This window comes from Ursus maritimus, unplaced genomic scaffold (genome assembly GCF_017311325.1).
Source record: "Ursus maritimus isolate PB19 unplaced genomic scaffold, ASM1731132v1 scaffold_32, whole genome shotgun sequence".
Classification (NCBI taxonomy): domain Eukaryota; kingdom Metazoa; phylum Chordata; class Mammalia; order Carnivora; family Ursidae; genus Ursus; species Ursus maritimus.
In genome coordinates, this window is record NW_024425786.1 from 10,686,525 (window position 1) to 10,708,136 (window position 21,612).

A 21,612-nucleotide genomic window follows, 5' to 3' on the forward strand; every position below is an offset into this window, starting at 1 on the left:
CGAATCGAGGGCTCCCGGCCCCACTCGGAAGTTGGATCGGCTTCACCCAGAGGCTGAGGCTCTGCGATCTTGGCCCTTTCAGGATGGGGACAGGATGCAAACAGTGGTCACTACCCAGGAGGACTGGAGGGCCAGGTGCACAACTGTGAAACACCAGGCTCATGCCTTCCTTGGGGGGCAACTTGCAGCCTATGCCCGCAGGAGAAGGGGTGTAATACAACTCTGGCCACAGGCGAAGGCTCTGCAGCCAGGCCACCTGGGCTCGACTGCATGATCTCTCTTCTCTCTGTGCCTCAGTTTCTGTAAAATGGGTATATCCCCCAGGGTGGTTGTGAGGATTGAGAATTAGTGTGTGTGAAGACTTCGAACCTTTCTGGCATGCATGAGCGGCTCAGAAAGGCATCTGTTCTCACGGTGATAGTGATGATGAGGGAATTCCAGAAGACGGGGAAGACAGCCCTGCAGCTGGACACACCCCTTCCTTGCCGTGCGCTTCCCCCAGCAGAAAGGCAGGAGCACAGAGGAGGTGCGATTAGACCGTTGGTGAAGACCCCCCATCCCCACCACCCTGGGCGGTGGGCTCTGCCTTTTCAGGATTCCCCTCTGCCACTGCTCTGGGCTTCTTTGGATGCATTCATGCATTTGGTCCTGTTACTCTTCAGCCTTGGGTCCTGAGAGCCCCCAGTCTCTCGGTGATTTGCCCATAGGAATCATTATAGTTGTCTTCATGTTTTAATCGTCTAAGGACAGTCCTACTGCTAATTTTTAGAATAAGCCCCACCCTAAGAGCAGCAGCCCCAGGCCCAGCAGGGACTAAGCATTCCCAACCTGACAGGCGCTGCTGGGCCACTCCAGGGCACGTGGCTTCAGAGCCCACCGGCCTGGGCCTGACCCCACACACCCCCCTGTCTCCCATCCCCAAGCGGGGACACCACAGCCCTGCTCACGGTGCTGCGAGGAACCAGGGAGATACAGCCTGTAATCCAGCGTGTGGCACCCAGCACACAAGCAGGTGCTCAGAAGACGGCAGTGCCGTCAGCCACTGTGTCTGCGAGCAAGGGTGTTTGGACCGGAAGGGGACTGTGCGGTGCTAAGCACACCGTGTGTCATCTCGAAGTGACCTCCACTTGGCCAGGGGCAGTATGGGAGCGTTCTCCTGGCATTTGACTTCTCCCATGGAATGTGTTTAGCTCGAGTGAGCGCCCTGGTGTTCCCTGGGACACAGGCCTCACATCAGGGAATAGAGGTCAGCCACAGAGCCTTCCAGATCGGCAGGGTTTGGACCTCTGCTCCCCTTCACTGAGGTCTGCTGGACCGCATGGGACTGGGGGGCTCTCTCTCCGGGTTTGGGGGCAAGGACTATAAAAATGAGTTTTTAGTGGAAAATATAAAATACGTTACTGCTGTATTTGGATTTTTTTTTTCTTGAGGTGTAATTTGCATCCAGTGAAAGGCACAGGTGTTAAGTGAATAGTTTGAGTTTGGCGAGTTTTGGCAGGTGCGTGCTTGGCTGCTTATCAAGGTGTCCACCCAGGGGCCACCAGGGACGGCCCCTTCTAGGCTGGACTCACTTCACGCAGCCCAGCCTCCACCCAGATCCCCTGCCCTTTTCTGCCTTCCCTCCCCGCCCAGACCGGGGACTCAGCCTTCTCTGCTGTCTAGCCCCCTCTGCCAGGCTGGGGGGCCCACGGGCCAGGCCTCAGCGGTTATCCAGGCCAAAGCCTGCCTTTGGGACCTCAGAGAAGTTTACCCTCTTCTGTAAGAATGATCATGACAGGGGCGCCTGGGTGGCGCAGTCATTAAGCGTCTGCCTTCGGCTCAGGGCGTGATCCCGGCGTTACGGGATCGAGCCCCACATCAGGCTCCTCCGCTATGAGCCTGCTTCTTCCTCTCCCACTCCCCCTGCTTGTGTTCCCTCTCTCGCTGGCTGTCTCTCTCTGTCACATAAATAAATAAATAAATCTTAAAAAAAAAAAAAAAGAATGATCATGACAAGCTACATATGACCCCCATTTAGAATCTTCCGGAATGTTTCCACTTAGATGATTGCTTTGTTTAATGTTTACCACAGGCCTGGGAGACTGGTCTTGACTCCATTTTCAGATAAGCTCAGAAGTCACTTATTCAAAGGTCAAAAAGCTAGGAAGGGGGGAAGCCAGGGCTGAGCCCAGGTTGGGTGACCCCTGACCTGCCCGTCTTACCTCTTCCTCGGCACTGCACTCAGCACCTTTCTTCCAAGAGCCCTGCACCGGGCTAGGTGCTGGATGTCGGGTGTGAGCAGAACAGAGCCCCTGCTCTTGTGGAAACGGACAGGCCACCTCCGTGTCCACGTCTTTCTCCAGCGGCTCCATGGGGACGGGTCCCCTGGTGCAGGGACAGAAGCACCATGCACGGAGTGTCTGGGTCAGTGTCACCTGACTCCACCGTGGGAAGTAAGAACAAGCTCATACCCTGCTGGGGGCACATTTGTCTCCACCGTCATCCACCGAGGCGAGTCTGCTTGGGCCTTGGCTCCCGCGCTGTCACCCACAGACTTTGTCACCCTGTCCTGCAAGGTAAGACAGTGTAGGAGTTACAGCAATGTGGGTGCTGGAGCTGGACCACCCGGTTCAAACCCTGGCTCTGCTCTCAACTCTGCGTGATGCTAGCCAGATCACCTAACTCCTGGAACTCAATGTCCCCATCTGTAAAATGGGATGGTGATAATAGGACCTACTTCGCCAGGTACTAGTTAAGCCACGTTAAATACAATAGAGCCTGGAGCACAAGGAGCGTTAGGAAAGGAATAATCGCTGCTGTGATGCACAGTAATTATAATGCTATTTTTATTTAGACCTTTGACTCGGGAGGGCTGGGCTTGTAAACGTGCAGCTCACCAGGAGACCTTGCTGGTGCTTGGTCCCCTGTAGCCCAGTTCAGGCAGTTCTGGGGTATGCCCTCCAGTCACAGAAAAGAACTTCTTTCCCTCCTTCCTCTCCTGCCCCTGACCTTGTGAGCTCACAAAAATTAAGCCTGGAAGAGGCTTGTCACAACTGAGGCTCTTCCCCAGGGCCAGGAGCCGCCACCTCCCTCCTGTGCTGTGTTATTTCTCCACATCCCCTCTCCCCCCGATGCCACAGCTGAGTCCTTAGCAGCTGCCTGAGCTCAGACTCAGCCTGCAGCGTGGGCCACAGTGGTTTGATTTGGTGATGTGGTGATTCAGCAGGGAAGTCAGAGGCTCTCCTGCCCCAGGCAGCCCTGCCCAGCTGGTGCTGCTCTAGGTCTCGATACAGGGGCAGGGCTGAGCTGTGCTGTCCGGGCCCCATGGTCGTTCTCCCCTCTTGGAGCGTTTTGGTCCTGTGCACATTGCCTCCTTGTTACAAGGTAGCTGCTGCAGCTCCAGCCACAAGTCCACTTTCCAGGCAAGAAGGCAGAGAAGGGGCAAAGCCCTTTTTTCTTAAAGGACAGGCCACCTCAGGGGCTTTCTCTGACATCTTGCTCACCAGAACCGAGTCACCTGGACAACCCTAGCTGCAAGGGAGGCTGAGAAGTGTTTGCTCTTGCAAACAAAAGGAGGTGTGCTAGACAGAGAAGGGCAGGGTCTGCCCTGGCTCCCTGTGCCACCTTTGAGTGGGTATGACCCCCTCCCAGGGTAGCACCCTGGTAACGGCAGCTTCCCCTGGGTCAGGAGAGCCTCTGTCTCCCAGGCAACGCTTACTTCTGGCTTCCTTGGCCCAGAGAGTTCTGTTGAGTCTGTGGCATTTCCGGCACCAGCCCTTTTTAACCACTACCCAAGTCCCTGCCCTGAGGTCCGAGGGCAGTGGGGTTGCCCAGCGTTGGCAGAAGGGTACACAGTTATCTTCCCTTTTTCTACCCTTGGGCAAGGGCCAGGATGGTTTCTTCAGAAATAGTGGCTTCTTGCTCAGCAGCTCTCCTGAGACTGGCCAAAGGCTCCTTCTGTCGGGGTGTCTGTGGGCCTGTGCTGGACCAGGCACTTAATAAATTCCACTTTCCCCCTTTTCTTTCTGTGTCTTGTGCCCTGCAGGCCAGCACTGAGCAGGAGAACTCTATGCATGGTGGGAGTGGTCTCTATGCAGTGTCCAACACTGGCCACTGGCTATCCACAGGTACTTGAAACATGGCCAGTGTAACTGAGGAACTGAGTTGTTCGTTTTAATTAATTTACGCTTACTTCGCTACCTGTGACCAGCCTCTGGCTTCCTGAGCTGCATGACAGCTGTAGACCAGAGTAGGGACCCTGTTCCCGCCCAGGGAAGAAATGCACAATCAGTAATAGTCCTCCAGATTCATGAAGAGTTGGAAGGCCCAGAGAGGAACACCAACTTGCCCAAGGTCACACAGCAGTTCCCCTGAGGCACAAGCCCAGATCTTCCAACTCCAGCTTCTTCACTGAGCAACGTGGCCAGTCCCCTCTGCACAGAGTGGAAAGGGAGTTGTGGGTCCAGTGGCCCACACACACGATGCTCACTGCCGAGCATGTGTAAGTGTGTTACACGTCTGTCTCCTTTATTCCCTTCACCTCCATTTTATAGGTGTGGCATCTGAGGCCCAGAGAGGGGAAGTGCCCGTCCGCCCATAAATGGGCTCAGTCTTGTGCGTCTGTCTGTGATTGCCGTCCCAGGGTTGTGCCGAGTCTCTGTCTCTGGAAGGATCCCCAGGGTGTGCGAGATCTGGGTTTAGACACCCAGCCAGGGCAGGTGCAGTTAGTAAGCTCCGACAAGCCTCTCTCTTTCCATAAAGTTGTTTTTCCAGCCTGGTCTCCTACAACTTGGCTCCTGCAGGTGCCGCACCTCCGTCCCGCCCTCCTGCTGCTTCGGGGTCTGAGGTGAGGGGCGGGGCCTAGGTGTCAGGTACACCTGTTAGAAAGGTGAGCGCGGGAAGAATCCGCCTTCGCCACTGTTAGCCAAGGACAGGGCCACCCGATCCCATCTTGTGCTCTGCTCTCATCTAATCGCAGGGGTGCAGAGAAGGCTGGGCCAGACTGTTCTTTGCCTTTACCACCTCCCTCCTCTGAGGTGCTCTGGCAAAGCCCTTTCTCGTGACTGTCCCATATCATTGTGCCAGAATCCCCGTGGGATGGGAGTAGTGTTGCTGGATAAAACACAGCACACCCAGGGACATTTGAATGTCAGAGAAGCAACGAATAAATTTTAGGTTATGTCCCATGTAATATCTAGGGCATGCTTATCCGAAAGAATATTCGTTTATCTGAAATTCAAATTTAACTATGCATCTGGGGGGGAGGGGCTTTGCGCTTTTTTTTTTTTCCTCCCTAGCTCTGGCAGTCCTCAACAGGTAGCATGATCCCCGTGTAGCATATGTGATACCTGAGACCCAGAGAGATGATGGGGCTCGCTCACGGTCACAGCCGGGCCCTGGCCAGGACAGGATTCGAAGCCAGGCGTCTTGAAATTCTCTGCCATCTGCATAGACGTCGTAGACAAGCTTACTGGCTCCTTCAGGACGGTCTAAGGAAGCCCAGAAGTCACATCCCTAAACAAACAAATACAAACCAACTTGTCTCCAGCTGTGTGATAATGGAAATATAAATGAGGATACATTAGCAATCACTCATACCTTATTGTGAAGTAGACTTTGGTGACAGTTGAGTGGGGACCGACCCTGGGAGAACTGACGAAAGAGCGGATCAGTCTATTCTGGCTCCTAACAAAAATGCAATAGACTGAGCGGCTCGTGAACAACAGACATGTGTTCCTCGAAATTCTGGAGGCCGGAAGTCCAAGGTCCAGAGTCTGGTGAGGACCCTCTTCCTGGTGTGTAGACAGCTGTCTTTTCGCTGTGTCTTCAAGTGATAGAAGGGACAAGGAAGCTCTCTGGGGTCTCTCTTATCAGGGCGCAAATCCCACTCATGAGGGCCCCACCCTTTTGACCTCATCACCTCCCAAAGGCTGCACCTGCAAATACCATCCCAGATTAGGGTTCACCGTGAATTCTGGGGAGACACAAACATCCAGTCTATGGCAGGGAGCAAGAATGACAATTCCAGAGTCTTCAGTACTGCTAGAAGATGGCCAGGCAGGGCTGGGGTCGTAGAGAGGTGGTGAGGGTTAAGACCTTATATAATCTGACCCTGGCATACCTCTCCAGGCTTCCTCCTGCTTTCTCACCTCGTACTCAGTCACTCTCTCCACTCATTGATCCAGGGGCCTCTGGCTTTCCAGCCTCCTAGCCTTTGCTCTGCTCTTTCGTCTGCTTACCACCCCCTACATCTTCTAAGGCCTATTTCAAATATCCTTCTGCCCCCAAGCCCATGCAGTGCTCTCTCTGTGTTATGCTTACTTGTTTGTGCTGCTTCTGCTCACTGGAGACTTCTTGAGGCCAAGGGTGTTGCTCCCTCGTCCTTTCTGAACACTCTATGCTGGGCTGCAGTGCAGGCAGCCTGCACATGTTTGACTGGAGTGAGGGGGCGAGCAGCCACAGTCAACCTCCTGCTTTCCAGTTTTGCTGAGAGTTGGGCAGTTCCCAGCCTGTACTTGAGCCCCTTAATGTGAGAGCAGCCAGGCACTCCCTTGCGTGGCCTGCCTTCCCAGAGTGCAGCTTTGGGGTCCTTAGGCCCATGTTCACGGTGGGATCTGGGAATGTGCCAGCTTGAGGATGGGACCTGTCTGCGACACTCACCCAAGGGTCCCCAGTGCCTGGTGGGGTGTCTGCCATGGGGAAAATGCCCATAAGTTCTTGTTGGCTGGAGAGATGGGTGGAGGGAGTCGGCTCAGCTGTCCGTGTGTCATCACACACTGTTCAGGGCACCTCAGACCCCACAGCAAGAGGGACGGGACAGTGTGACCGGGCCTGCCTGCAGGGAGGTGTGCCCGCTGGGCGCGCAGACACGGTACAGGTGGGCTTCCCACCACGTAGGGGTTTTGCTCAGGTTGTCAGGTGGGGGCTGCTGTAGGTCTCTTGAGGGGGTGACAGCGGGGCTGTGAGGAGGGGAGGAAGCCGTCCCCGCGGCCCGGAGGCAGGATGCATCTACGCCTTCGGGGCTGGAAGGAGGTCCGAGAGGGCCGGCGAGGCTGCTGCCTGGCGGCTCTGGGACGGCAGCCCGGGAGGGTTTTCAGCAGGGAGTGAGCTACTGAGCTTGGCATTTCAGGGGGGCCCTCAGGCTTCTGTGGGGAGACCGGAGGTGGGCAAAGGAGGCGCCGGGAGGGCAGGGACACCTCCCCTCGCATCCATGACAGCTGAACCCGGGAGGCCTCAGAGAAGGTGATGAGAGGGGGGCAAGGGACGGGTCAAAGTCAAAACTGCCTCTTCGCCAGGCCTGTGGCGCTGGAGGGACTGCAAGTCCTTGAGGCCTTAGCTCTGCTTCTGCTCGGCCTGCCCCGCGCCCTGGACCTGACTCTGCCTTGCTCGCCTTGACAGCGCAGGGCGGAGTGCTTCCGAGGGAGGGCGTCCCGGGAAACGGCGGCCTCGCTGCCGAGCGCTCCTGTGGACCTTGGGGACCTCCTGCACAGGCCTGTCTGACAGGGGGCTGCTTCCTAAGTCTTGTCGGAGCCGCACAGTCCGATGAGGGTTAGACCCGTTTGGGGGCATCTGAGCCTCAAAGGGTAAGGGACGTGCTCACGGCCACATGCCTGGTCAGCGAGGGAACCAAACCAGACAGCTGGTGTCTCTAAGGCTGTGGCACAGCCGTGACCCCCAAGGGAAGGGCTGATCCCCAGCTCCTGTGACAGGATGAGACACGGTGGTGAGAGAAGGCCTCTCTGAGGAGGTGGCGTGGGCTGAAGGGCCCAGTGAGGAAGCAGCCACAGGAAGAACAAGGAAAGGGTGTTCGAGGTGCAGGGCACAGCGAGGGCAAAGGCCCTGAAGCCGAAAAGAGCTTGGTGTGTCGTGAAGAGAGAGACCAGTGTGGCGGGAGGGAGAGCAATGCGTGAGTTTAGCGATGAAGCAGAGGCCATGTTGTCAAGGGCCTGCTTCAGAGAATAATTTCGAATCTCCTCCAACCAATGAGGTGAGTGTCCTGACCACGAGTCTGCTCTATAAACGCTCTAGCAGAGGTATATCTGGCCTAATGAGGCTGCTTGACCCCCACCTCTAGCACCTTCTGCAGCTCCGTGTCTTTTGTGGCTCAGGTGACCAGACCTGGCTCAGGTGTTTGTTTTTTTTTTTTAAAGATTTTATTTATTTATTTGACAGAGACAGCCAGCCAGAGAGGGAACACAGGCAGGGGGAGTGGGAGAGGAAGAAGCAGGCTCCCAGCAGAGGAGCCTGATGCTGGGCTCAATCCCAGGGACCTGGGATCACGCCCTGAGCCAAAGGCAGACCCTTAACGACTGAGCCACCCAGGCGCCCCCTGGCTCAGGTGTATCAGTCGTTCTGCAGGACTGAGCTGGCCTACAGACTCCTGGGGGTGGTGGGCGATGGCGCACCTCCTCGGTACCTTCCCAAGGCCCCCAGACCCAGAGGGAGGCCGCATCCTCCTCGGCCTCATCCCTGGGCCCTCAAGAACATAGGGTCGGGTTTAAGTGGTGTGGGAACCTCTGTCCATGGTGTCACCATCGTTACTGCTCACTTGACCCCGTTGTCCTGCATGTTCACGTGTGGATGCCCAAGTCCTGTCTCGGCGTGGTGCTGGGTTCCTCAGGTCTCCGTGTTCCGTGACACGTGTCGAGTGTGCCTTTTGGGGACTCTTTCCTGAGTGTCAGACTGGGAGCTCAGGCTCTGGAGTTGGCCAAGTCTGGGTACAAATCCCAGCTCTGCTACCCGCTTACTATTTACGATGTAATCTCGCCGAGCCTCAACTTCCTCATCTGTGAAATGGGGGCGACGATGGTAGCCGCCTCAGAAGGTTTTTGCAGGATGAAATCAGATAGTGCATCTAAAACCCAACTCGGCGACTTCGGGAGTTTTTCTCCCAACCCACATGTAGGAAGGGCCTCGAATGCAGAGCAAACAGGACAAGCCAAAGCACCTTAGAACTGTCCCCAGAAAAAGTGAGCGAGCAGGAGCCAGCGTCCCCTTCCCCTAACCGTGTGCCCTTCTCCCCTAGTGCTCCTGCGGGAAGAAGTGTCTCGGCTCCAGGAGGAAGTCCACCTTCTCCGCCAGATGAAGGAGATGTTGACGAAGGACCTGGAGGAGTCCCAGGGCGGCAAGTCCTCCGAGGTCCTCTCGGCCACCGAGCTCAGGGTCCAGCTGGCCCAGAAGGAGCAGGAGCTAGCCAGAGCCAAAGAAGCCTTGCAGGGTAAGTGACTGGTTGGTGGCAGTTTCCTCCCTTCCCTCGCCTGGGGCCCAGGCTTGGGCCACAGGGGCGCCGAGGAACCAGGGTCCTGCCTCTGCAGGGGGAGTGGCATGGACATGGGGGTCTCCCGGTGCCTAGACCCTCAGCTGAGGCTGCCCTGTCCCTTCCTCAGTAGAATTCTGCCTCTTGCAGTGTTGGAAGCTCATATCGTTCCCGCGTCCCTGTGACCAACACATGCTTTCCATCATGGTCATGCAGGGTCGCCTCTCTCTGAGGCATGAATGGCAGGTGGGCGTCTCTGCTAAACCAGGCTGCTGGTCCCGCCGCTGGGCTCCTCTCTCTCAGCGCTGTCAAGGTCCTTGAACACGTCCTGTCACAGGACCGTGTGGAGGCACTGAATTCTTTGCGGGAGGAAGCGTCCCTTCACCACACGCCACTCTTGTTCAGTGTAGTGGTCTCTCCGGGGAGGGCTCGGGCCCCCTCTCCTGTGGTTGGCCTGGAGGAGCTCCCCTCTGAGAAGCACAGTGTCCAGTGTCCCCTCCGAGAAGACGGGGGAGGAAGTGGTATGGGAGCCCAGGTGCTCTCTCACGGAGCTGGGCCACGCATAACCTCCACGTGGCCGGTGTGTCTGCCGCCAGAAACTGCTGGAGGAAATGCAGTCAGTGGGCCCACGTGTGCAGCCGGCCTTCCTTACAGCTGGCCTGGGCCACCGGCGGCTGAACCCATCTCTCCTGGGAGCCACCTGCCGTGGGCTTTGGGAGGGGTCTCGAAAGATAGTTCAAGAAAGGTTGGGGGAATCCTCCTTTAACAGTGTTTAGAAAACTCTGATACAAAACATTGTCTTGAGGCCCCCTTACTGCCTTTGATACTCCTGGGGAAAAGAAAAAGGCAATAAAACTTGGCAACCTGCTTTCCACTTATATTTCCTAGAACGATAAATACTCTGGAAACTTCATTTTGGAAGCCAAAGCGGATTTCTTACTTAGGTTGATTTCAGGCTGCTGTCAGAAAAAGACTCCAAAACAGAGCGGCTTAAAGAAGTTGTCTCTGTCTCCTGTCACCATCAGGAGGAGCATTTCAGGTTGATGGGTATCTCTGCTCCCCTCGGCCTGGGGACATCCAGGGAAAGAGCCAAAATCGAGAGCCAAAGATTCCTCTTGGCAAGAGCTTGGTGGTTGGGCCGTGCCGGCCTGCGGGGAGAGCTGGGACCTAAAATTTCTCGCTGGGTGTCCTGGTCCAGCTATGAGGAGCACCCTTTCCTGTTGGGGTTTTGTTTCCAGTGGGGCCGCTCAGACAGCGGTGTCTTCAGGCCGGAGCGGGCGGGTGGTACGTGCCGTGGTCCAGCCGATGCCGTGTGGTTGGGACGTCACTGTGCCACGCACACTCTCCTCTCCGTGCAACCGCCCGGGAGTCTAGGCAGTTCTGTGCAAGCTTCCCAGCTTCCAGAGGCCTCCTGACATCCCCTGCTCCCTCCGGATGGAGACTCAAGCCACAAGCCACGGGAATCTCCCCGAGGCAGCGCCGCCGGGCCCGGGGCTGTGCGAGCTGATGTCCTCTGGTCTCCCTAAGCTGTATGACCCTGCGGAGAGTTGGGACTGCCTCAGAAGCGGTCTCAACCACCTGTGCCAGTATTTATCCCAGGGACAGGGAAGCCTGCCTTCCCTGTTCTTACGCAGGGAAAGAATCCTCACCCCCATCCGCCCTTCTGGACCTGGAAGGGGAAGCAGAACCTCTCTAAGCTGTTTCTGGGACCAAAGGAATGGACAGGGGGCTCAGTGGAAGCTCACTGACGCCACCGCCCCCCAGCTCCTGGGACAGACTGCCCACCCTCTGCAGACCTCAGCGGCCTGGTCCGAGTGATGGGACAGTGGTGGTGAATTCATTGCGGTGATGTCCGTGGGGGCAGAGAGCCGGCTGTTACGATGTGCGTCCTTCTCCCCTCGGCCCACAGGACACAGAGCTGGGCAGACATATTTTCCTAGCTCTGTGCTGTAAGGGGCCTTATCTGTCACCAAAGGTCACCCAGGGACACAGAGATCTGCTGGATGGGGCAGCTCCTTTGTAAACAACAACCTCAACATAAGGACTGTCAGTATTTATGATAGGAAACATTATTGAGTACCTACTGTGTGCCAGCCCCGGATCTGTCAATCACCCCGGTCCTACCAGGATTAACCCCCTTGCCCAGATGAAGTCACCTGAATGAGGTTCAGGGCAGTTGAGGAACTTGGTCAAGGTTACAGAGCTAATAGCCAGCAGAGTCAGCAGCTTTCTCCACCACATGAACACACCTCGTCTTCCCTCTGGGGATTCCGCCGGCATGGACGGGAGAGACGGGAGGCCACCCGAGCTCAGTAGTGTGGACAGCAGACTCTGGAGCCAGAACTGGGCTGGAATCCCTGCTCTCCCACTTACTAGCTGTGTGACCTCGGGCAAATTCCTTAACCTCTCTGAACTCTATCGTTCTCTTGCTGAGGATAACAATAACAAAGCTGTTTCTCTTACAACTGGGGCCAATAACAGCTACTTCAGAGGGCTGTCATCAGGATTAAATGAGATATAAAGTGCTTGGCCCAGTGCCTAGTACTATTAGTGCAAATACTTAGTGATTATCAGATGAGAGGGCTTGGCACACCTCCTCAGGTCTGCCTGGAGATGTTGGTCTCCTGATTTCCCATTGGGGGGTGGCCCAGGCCTTAGAGCCCCTCAGCCTATCCAAGCAGGGTAGCAGTGTTCCCAAAAAGCAGTGGGCACCTTCAGCCAGCCCAAGCGTCCTGTCTGTCATTCTGCAAAGTCATAAATGAGATGCTTCCTCCCAGCCACAGCACGTGGTGAGTCAGTTGCAGACAGATGTGGGCAGAAGGAGGCTGGGCCGTGAAAAGGGATTTATATGCCTGTAATGAGGAGAATGAGAATAAATGTGCAAACCAAGTAAGTGGCAGATGTTGGGTGACCCTTGTTAACAGCCGGCGTCCCTGCGGTGGGAAAACGCGAAGCCCCCAAAGATTCCCTCCCTGGCGGTTCCCTACCTACCTGCCCCTGTCTTTGGTTGGAGGTGGGATGAGACCAGAGTTGTCCAGAACGGGAGAGGTTCAGGAACTCAAGCAAACACCAGGAACATCAGCCCCGGCTTCCAGTGTCAAAGCAAAGACAAGAATCCCATTTGGGGAGAACAGGGTGTAGAAGATTCCTCTGTTTCTTTGGGGATGAGTCTGGAATGCTAGGTTTAGGAGTTCGGTCTCGTCATGAGTGGAAAGGCAGAAGTTGGGAAGGATTGTTCAAGAAAGAAAGGTGTCATGTGTGTTTAAATGTAACGGAGTCCCTCCAGCTCTGCACGTGGTGGGGAGCATGGAGCCCATGGGACCCCTCTGGAGAGTCTGTCGATTTCCTCAGCCCCCCTCAGTTCCCCTGATCCCCCTCGAGAATCAAGGCATTACAGAAACATGATCGGGAACATTTGCTTCTGCCCTTTTTTTAACGGCGTGACGAGTGTGCTGAGCATTTTCTCGCAATAAATGCTCTCTGAAAGCATAATTTTTAATGACTACATAACGTTCTAGCAAATGGAGGCACCCTAATTTATTTAGCCGCTTTCTGATTATTAGACACTTAAGTTGTTTCCACTCTTTTTGGCTTTGCCGTTATGTATCACTCCACTGAAGATCTGTGTTCGTAAATCTGTTTTATTTTTTTAAGAGAGCATTTCTCCATCTGTCTGGTCTCCAGAGCACTTTACACTCTTACAAAATTGAGGACCCAAAGAGTTCTTGTTTATGTGGCTTAGTTCTGTAGGTATTTACTATTCTAGAGATTAAAGCCAAAAACCTATTTAAATCCTCAGTAATTTATTTTTAAACAGCAGCAATAAACCCATTGCACGTTAACATAAATAAAAAAAACTCTAATGAAAAATAAGTCTATTTTCCCAAACAAAAAGATCTGAGTGAGGAGAGCGTTGTTTTACATTTTTGCAAAGGCTTTTCCATGTCTGACTTTACGGAAGACCGCTAAATTCTCATATCTGCTCCTACAGTCAGGCCACCGTGATTGACAAACGACAGTTTGGGTTGAAAATCTGGCATCACACAGATAAGGAGGTGGAAAAGGGGAGGAGTGTATTAATTGCCTTGTTGGATAATTGTGGGTATTTTTCTTTGTTGGCATCCGAAAACTCACCAAATGGTAGTTTCTTAGAGATGTGCTGCAGGGTAGTATCGCACACTTTATCCCGCGAGGGTTTTGTGCTCTGTTAACAGCGGACAAAGCCGCCGGTCTCGTTTGCACTCTGAGGGCTGCTGTACCACACATGAGTTCTTCAGCACCCACCAGCGGTCGCCTGAGTGATGCTGGTCTTCCCAATGATGACGTGCCTCCCGAGCCACGATCAGAACGTCCCATCTGTTCACATCACCACGCGGCGCATCAGAAAAGTCCTTGAGTCTTGAGAAGCTGTTCGAGGTCGTGGTTGCCCATCGAGTCTGCTGAAATTCTCGCTTGTGCTCGAAAGCTCAGATGTTATCTTTGACAACAGATATGGTCAGTAGTTTTCTTAGAAGTGACAGGCCGACTCACTTAGTTCATTCGTGGGCTTTGTAGTTTGCCATGTATCTTGGTTAATACGATCAGTCACTTGTTCTTTCAAGAACACGTGGCGTTCTGCGGAAACAGTGGCTAGTTTAGCTTGCAACGCCAACAGTCACGCAGATGTGTTTCCCTCAAGATAGCCTTTGTTCTTTGATATGCGGCGAAAGAGCTTTAAGTATACTTCTTTTTTTTTTTTAAAGACATGTACTTGGGGATCAAGCTTTAATAAAATTAATAATTTTTATTGCTCCACCAGGGACATTCATAAGTTAAATGGTGCCCCCCCCCGTTTTTTTTTTCCCCAAGAACAGTGCATGGTGTTAAGAATGTCATGTCCACTAATACCTGCTCATATGGTTTGATGGCCCTGCCGTTATTTTTGCCAAGATGTTAGCATTTTCCCCAGCATTGCTTTTTTACCCAAAGTGCAAATACACGGTAAAAAAGGCAAACAGCGTCATAGTATCATTATGAAAACAGCTTTCCTCGTGGATCCGTTGAAGTGATATTGCTGGTGGTAGTGGTGACAGCTAGCCTTTCTGAGCATTGTTTCTATGCCACATCCTGCAGACCTTTAGCTCACTTAATCCTCTCAACAAGCCCGGGAGGGGGGCTGTGAGCGTGCGAGGAGTACTGCGCAGTACCCGGTTGGAGCTGGGTTTGGGCGTCAGCAGGGTGGACCTCAGCCCTTAGGAGATGCGGGCAGGCAGAGGGCAGGTACTGCTGCAGGGGAAACAGCTTGAGCAGAGGCAAAAAGACAGTCTTTGTGTGGGGTGAGAAGGGAAGCCCCGTGCCAAGGCTTTGCAGTAGAGAGGTGGTGAGAGATGATCGTGGAGAACCTCCGGGCCATGCTCAGAAGTTCGGGGACTGGGGAGGTTTGGGGCAGGAGGCCATATCAGAAGTGCGGTGTTCCAGCAGGTACCCATGTCCCTCTCCCAACCTTTGCCATCTCCTCCCTCTCCCTTAAGCACAAGGACATACGTGTGATTACATACAGATGGTTCCTGGATCACCTCCCTTCTCTCCTCCAAGCCCTGGTTCAGACTCTGCTTCCTCCAGACACCTTCCTGGCCCTTTTCTGTCTGGTAGTTTAGGGCCTGTGGTTGTCAGGGTCATGCCCCCACCCCCCATCCCCAAAATGCCTGCATCCTAATTCCTAGAATCTGTGAATATGTCAGGTTACATGGCAAAGGGGAATCACGGTTGTTAATCAGATGTCCTTGAGATGGGGGTTATCCAGGTTATCCAGTGAGCCCAGTGTAATCACGAGAGTCCTTTAAAAAGAAGGAAGAGGAGGCAGAAGGTCAGAGGTGGAAGGAAGTGGGATAAGAGAGACTCAGTGTGAGGACTCAGCCCCATCGTGCTGGCTTTGCAGATGTGGAGGCAGGGGCCATGAGCCAAGGAGCATGGGCGCCTCTAGAGACCAGAAAAGGCCAGGAAACAGACTCTCCCCAAGAGCTTCCAGAAGGAACGCATCCTTAATTTTAACCTCCCAAGACCCATTTCCGACTCCTCCCTCCGGAACTGAAGACAATACGTTTACATTGCTTTCACCTACTACGTTTGTAGGAGTTTGTTGGAGCGGGAGGACGAGGCTGGTAAGGCCCTTTGCTCCCGGTACTTCACAGCCCTAGATGCTGACCTCTCTGAGGACTTAGCATGTAGTGAGGGACATGGCTTTCCTCTGTGGCTCACCACTCACCAGGCTCCTACAGGGCACAGTACCGAGCACAGAGCTGGCCTCGTTAGCTCAACAAAGCAGGTGATCCATTGAGTGAGAAGACACGATGTCTGAGTTTCTTTAGCAGAAGGAATAAGGCCTGTTGAGGCCTTTTCCCTGCCTCAGAATGAGCCACCTGCCTTAGACCAAGCTCTCGGAAGGAACTGAGCCTTCAGTCCTTTGCTCATTCAACAAACTGAAAACTTCCACACACTAGGATCTGTGCCTATGGCTCAGAGAATTCAGGGGCAGATTGGCCCCAGGCCCTGTCCTGAATCGGTGACGTGCCTTGAACCCACAACACACCCAGTGCAAGTTAGTTGAATAATACATTTTTTTAATGGCCAACCAGACCTGTAGATAAGCATTTGTGCCACAGATTTTCCTGCTTTGGAGAGTTCTAGGGTGCAGAGGATGTCTTTGGCCTTGGGCAGGAGGGGACACCAGTGCCCTTTATGTTCCCAGACAGTGTGGCCATGCCCTGGCTGCTTTTGCAGATGTAACAGGACCTGCAGATAGTGGGGTGGCAGGTGGCCCAAGTGACTGTCGGATAGAATGATGTGTCCTCGATGCTGGGATAGCTCTGCCCACCTACCTACACACACACACACACTCACTCACTCACACACTTCCTTGTCTCCTTGGTGCTGTGTGGGTTGGGAAAGCAGCTTGATGTTTCCTGCTTCCCTCCCCATATCCACACTCCATTCTCTGGTTCATTCCTCCCATCGAAGACTTGTTCAGCTTCCGGGCAGCTTATCACCCTGGACTGAATGTGTATGTTCCTCTTCCGGAAGACGTGCACACGAAGCTACCACTTTTCTTGGGCCCCAGCTCCAGCATGGTGGCCCCTGGGGCTCCTGCAGGGGGCCCACCCAAAGCCTGACCCTCTGACCCGCAGCCCTGATGTAGAAGACTCTTAGCTCCCAAGTCTTCGAGTTTAGTGGAAGTTTCCAGAGAGTTTTAACTCTGCAGATAAAACATCTTCCTAATACACTACTGACCACTTTTAAATATTAACAGATCCCCCTGACCCCGCTTGAAGGCATCTAAGACTCCACATTTGATCCAGGTGAAAATAATTTATAGTCAGGTGGAAGAAGTGCCCAGAATCTTGGCTGTTCTGTTGCAGATGTTGTCTGGGCCATTTGTCTCCAGCAGGTTAGCTGCTTCGAAAAGTAGCTGGATGCCTGGAAAGGGCACAAACCCTAATGCGCAAGTACTTGTTTAAAAAAAAAAATGTAATAAATCTTCTTTTGTGTGAGATATACAGAAAGGTTGCAGAGTCCCTGGACACCCACTGTCCTTCATTGTCAACATCTTCCATTACCTAGTACAGCGCACAGGTGCTTTTCAAGCCACGCCTTGAATCATGTCTGCTGATGCCTCATTGGCCAGAGCAAGTCACGTGACCATGGCCCATGTCACGTGGATGGGGGCGCTGCCAGGCTGTGGATATAGGGAGGCGGGTTCATTGGCAGCTGTTTCCGTGGGTCCACCACAGAGAACATTTTAAATAGAATCATTTCCAGAATCTGCCCAGGGTCTGGGGTTCTGGTGACTGACAACATATTACAGCAACTTTGTCCCTTTTGGCTACTTTGCTTTTTATCGATCTCTGTACCCGAGTGACTGATGTCCTCGTCTGGGGGTTTTCACGCTGACTGGTTCGGTCTGTGAGTTGGAAAGGCAACCTGCCCACAGTCTCCTCCAGCACTTCCCAAACAGCGGCCCTTCCTGACTGTCCTTCAACACTTTGGGTCTGATTCACAGCAGACTTTGCTAGGTATTAATGTTCTAATTATGAAAATCCTCCATTTATTCTGAGAAAAACTAAAAGACTCATTTTTTTGGAAAGACACAGACACCCTCTTGGGCTCACTCTCCCATATCTGGTACTGGTTCTGGAAGCATGTACCAGAGCCCAACCTCTCTTCCCTAATCAGGGGGGAGAAACAACTATATGCACCCATTTTGCAGGTGGGATGATTGAGGTATGACTGAGGTGGGTCTCTGTTGAGTAGCAACCTTACAACTGGTACTTACTTAGCACTTGGAATCTGCCAGGCTCTCTCCTGATTGCCTGGCCTGAGTGAGCTCCCAGATCTCCCCACAGCCCTGCCAGATGGGTGGTGTTTATTAGCCTCAGTTTCCCCATCGCCAGCACGGGAGGTGAAGGAATTTTTCTGAGGTCTCTGGGATAGTAGGTTTTGGAGCCAAGACTTATTTGATCTCCAGAGTCTGGTTTCCAAACCTCTATTCTTCGCAGATACTTGGCAGATGCCTCTTTGATTCTGAAGGCCTTGGGGGCAGAGGGAGGGAGTGGAATGGGGAAGAGAGGAAGGAGGAGCAGGTCTGGACGTGGAAACACACACTCAGAGGCCCCATGAGATACAGGTTCCCCCCCTTTGAGAAAGTTCGCATTGCGCCTCTTGGCTTTTACAAAAGACCTATTTTAGTACCTGAAAGCATCTGAAGAGGCTTATTTTTACTTGGACAAAAAAAGACGAAAAGCAAACACAGCGTTTGGCATTTGTTTTACGGCGAGCCGTCGTAGGGGCAGCACTCACCCCAAAGCAGCAGGGGGGGCCCTGCCAGGCTCCTCCCCCAGCAACTACACTCCACCTCTGATCATTCAGCCGCCGGAGCTTTGAACCACTTCTGGGAGCATCTATGCTCGGTCTCCATTTATTTGGTGTATCTGTGAGCAAGATGTGTCCTAAGGTATTAGGGGAGCCTAAGAGAGGTTATTTTTTGGGTCTGGCAATGCTCACACATTTTTCCGTATAAATGAATGACAGTTGCTTCTTACGCTTTACGCCATTTTGGCTCATGAAAGGTCTCCTAGGAACGCTGTACTTTCGGATAACGGGGCAGACCTGTACCAGGATTTGTGGATTCGTTCCCAGTCTTTGCTCTGGAAGTTGTCCCAGGAAATAAAGGCTGGGCTCAGTCACACAAGCCTTTCCCTCCACAGTTCAGTGAACACACTGCAGCCTTGAGAAATGCCAGTGGTCTTGGCTGCCACAGAGGCCGTGTTTAAGGTGTGAGCTAGGGCTTCAGACCTTGAACCTCTGCTTTAAATGAACCCCCACTCCCTCCCCAGGAAGGGTTGGGGATTGATCGACTGAGAGGAGAAGAACAAACGTGCTGTGAGAAAAGCCACATTCCAGAATTGCCTTCCAAAAAGCATTGCCCAAGACCTCATTAAATTCTGCTTGAAGCCGTGGCCTCTGTCACTGTGTAGGTCCTGTGCCCATCTCACCCTGACAGGGTGGAGACATGGCCCTGAGGCTGTAGCAGGAAATTGAAAGGCCCGCTGGCCTCTGTCCTGGGAGAAGAGCTTTGGTGTGAACCAGGGAGAGATCCTCTTCAGAGTTGCTGGCACCCTTGCTGGGCGGGGGGGAGCACTGGCCTAAGAAGGCCGTGGACATGGGGTCAAGTCTGACAAGGGCTCAACCGTGATTCTCCTCAGCCCTGATTGGCTCCTCAGGGGACACTGTCTTGGCCTCAGAGACCCAGGAGAGTGAGCGTCGTTCCTGAAAGAGCTTGCCCTGCTGCCCCATGACGTACGTAGAGTTAGCCTGACTGCAGTTGGGGAAATTGAGGCTCCAGGAGGCTCGTGCGCCTTGCAGGTCTCAGTGTTTGAACTTGAACTCCCATGCCTGACACAGATCGTTACTGCTCTCCCAGTGTTAGCTTCCGATCAGTGGATATCTCTTCATTGTGCATAAAACCTGACCCAGGAGCCCGCTCACTTACTTAACAAACACTTGCTGAGGGCCATTTGGCAGGCACTGTTCTGGGCCCTTGGGGTGGATCCATGAGCGAAAAAGACAAAAGATCTATTTCTTGTGGAGCTTACATTCTAGAAGGCTGTGCCGGTTGGTACCGCCGTGGAACACACTGGCCCCAAATCTTAGTGGCGTAAGACAACCACCCTTTCTTATAGGTCATGATTTTGTGTCAGGCGCTTGGCAGGGCTCCATGGGACCGTTCTTCAGGTGCGTGTGGTGTCGGTGGGGGTCCCACAGGGGACTTCCACCAGAGTCCCGGACGGCTGCCCTCCTACGTCTGGTGCCTTGGTTCGTGGCAAGGGAATGCCGGGGCTCATCTGCGAACGACAACCCGAGCACCCGCGTGGTGGTCAGACCTTGCACCTGGAGGCTCAGGGCTCCCGCAGAGAAAGTTCTAAGAAACCAAGGTGCGTGCTGCGAGGCTCTTATGGCCTGGCCTCGGATGTCACCGAGCATCACTTCTACCACATTCTGTTGGTGACAGGCCAGCCGCAAGGCCAGCCAGACTCCACGCTGTCCAAAGCATGTGGTATGGGAGATATTATTGTGTCCGTCTTTGCAAAAATACCATCTGCCTCGGAGGAGAGGGAGAAGGCCAGTGATAAACAACGAACAGAGTAAAAACTAAATCGCATGTGTTCAAAGATTTTAAGTACCATGGGAACGTGGAAATTTTACAATGGGATGAAATACGACCCAGCCGTTCCCTTCTAGGCGTTTACTCACCTAGGAAGTGAACGCCCATGCCAAGCCTCGCGCGCAAGTGGGGATAGAGGTATTAGTAGTGAAAGCTCCGAGCTGGAAACAGCCCACATGCCCATCAGCAGATGCAGGGGTCAGCAAACGGCTACATTCGACAACGGAATTCCGAATTCAACCCAGCAATAAAGCAACAAACTATTGATACGTGGAGCAATGTGGTGGATCTCAAAATAATTACGCGGAGTGACAGAGCCCAGGGAGAAAAAAAAGCACACCCCGTATGATTCCGTTTACGTGCGACTAGCAGATGCAGACGATTCTGTAAAGTGGGAAGAATGTGTGGTTGCCCGGGGCAGAGGGGAGGGACAGGAGCGCGGCTCGCCGAGGGAGCTGGAGACTTGGAGGTGATGGGCGAGTTCGCTGGCTTGAGGATGCTGACGGGTTTTCCAGGGAATGCACGAGGCTGAGCCTCTCGGACGGACCCCCTTCAATACGTGCAGTTGACTGTGTGTCATTTATAATCAATGAAGCTGTGTTTAAAGGAGCGCGAGGTGAATTAGGAGTCCTTGGGGATGGGGCATTTGGGGTGGGGAGGATTTCAGTCCCCTGCAGGCCCCATGACTCGGGCAGCTTCCAGCTTTGCCTTCTTGTCCCACGTGCTGGCCTCAGCGGGCCACAGGAGGGGACCCGGTGCCGGGTGGGCAGCGTCTGGCCAGTCCAGGCAGAGCCCCGTGCATTCAAGGCCCGAGCACGCAGGGCTTCTGGGCTCACATTCCAGGAACAGGCAGAGACCCGAGAGTTCCGAGGCTACATGTCTGTGGCCCGGGCTTCCGGCCTAGCTCTTTAAATAGCTCCGACCGCGCGGACTGGGCCAGCGCTTGGGGACACAAGCTGCTGCTACCGACCAGGCAAGCTTTTGAGCCCGAGCCTGGCGTGTGGGCACAAAACGAGGAGAGGCGTTTTTTTGGCACTGAGCGAAAAACTCAGAACAATGTAGGAATTTAGAAAGGAGCATTCTCATTCTGCTCAGGGCCAGGTACCGTTGTAGAGAAGAGATCGAGGTTAAAATCCGATGGCTTCTCATGCACGTATGACTACTATAACATGCGTGTATGTAGCGGACAGTTCTGTGGGCCGGGAGGAACGCACAGGCTGCAGATCCCATGAGTTACCACGGATAATCCTCCCCATTTTTCAGACTGAAGATCNGCCGAAAGGTGGAATTGAAACCCAGGAAGGCGTGCCTGGCTCTAGATCAGTGCCCTGCACAGCCCCGTGGGGGGCCTGCTGCTGCTTGTCGAAGTGGTTAACCGGTTGTTTCTATGATAACTCATTTGTGACGTGGATCTTGGGAACAGCTGGGCCTGCGAACCAGAGGTGGTGGGGCACCTCCGAGCGGGCAGTCAGGAGGCCGCGGCTCTCCATCCGTGTTGCCCTTGACCTCTGCAGGTCTCTTCTGGAAAATGGGAGGGTGGGGCTGAGTGTTCTTAGGAGCCCCGTTGTCATGTACTGTGAGCAGCAGACGCAGAACGCAAGAGGGGATGGAATACCGCTGAGAAGGCCAGGCAGGAGCCCCGTGCCACCGACAGACCGAGGAAGTGTTAGAACGGCATGTC

At 53.9% G+C, this 21,612-nt stretch overlaps 1 protein-coding gene across 1 annotated transcript in view; it reads left to right on the forward strand.

Moving 5' to 3' along the window:
• The window catches only part of KAZN (kazrin, periplakin interacting protein), a 97,730-nt gene that overhangs the window by 14,104 nt on the left and 62,014 nt on the right, over positions 1-21,612 (forward strand). Inside the window, exon 2 of the mRNA XM_040645802.1 lies at positions 9,005-9,196. Within this exon, the coding sequence (XP_040501736.1) occupies positions 9,005-9,196 (192 nt within the window). The remainder of the gene's footprint in view (positions 1-9,004; positions 9,197-21,612) is intronic.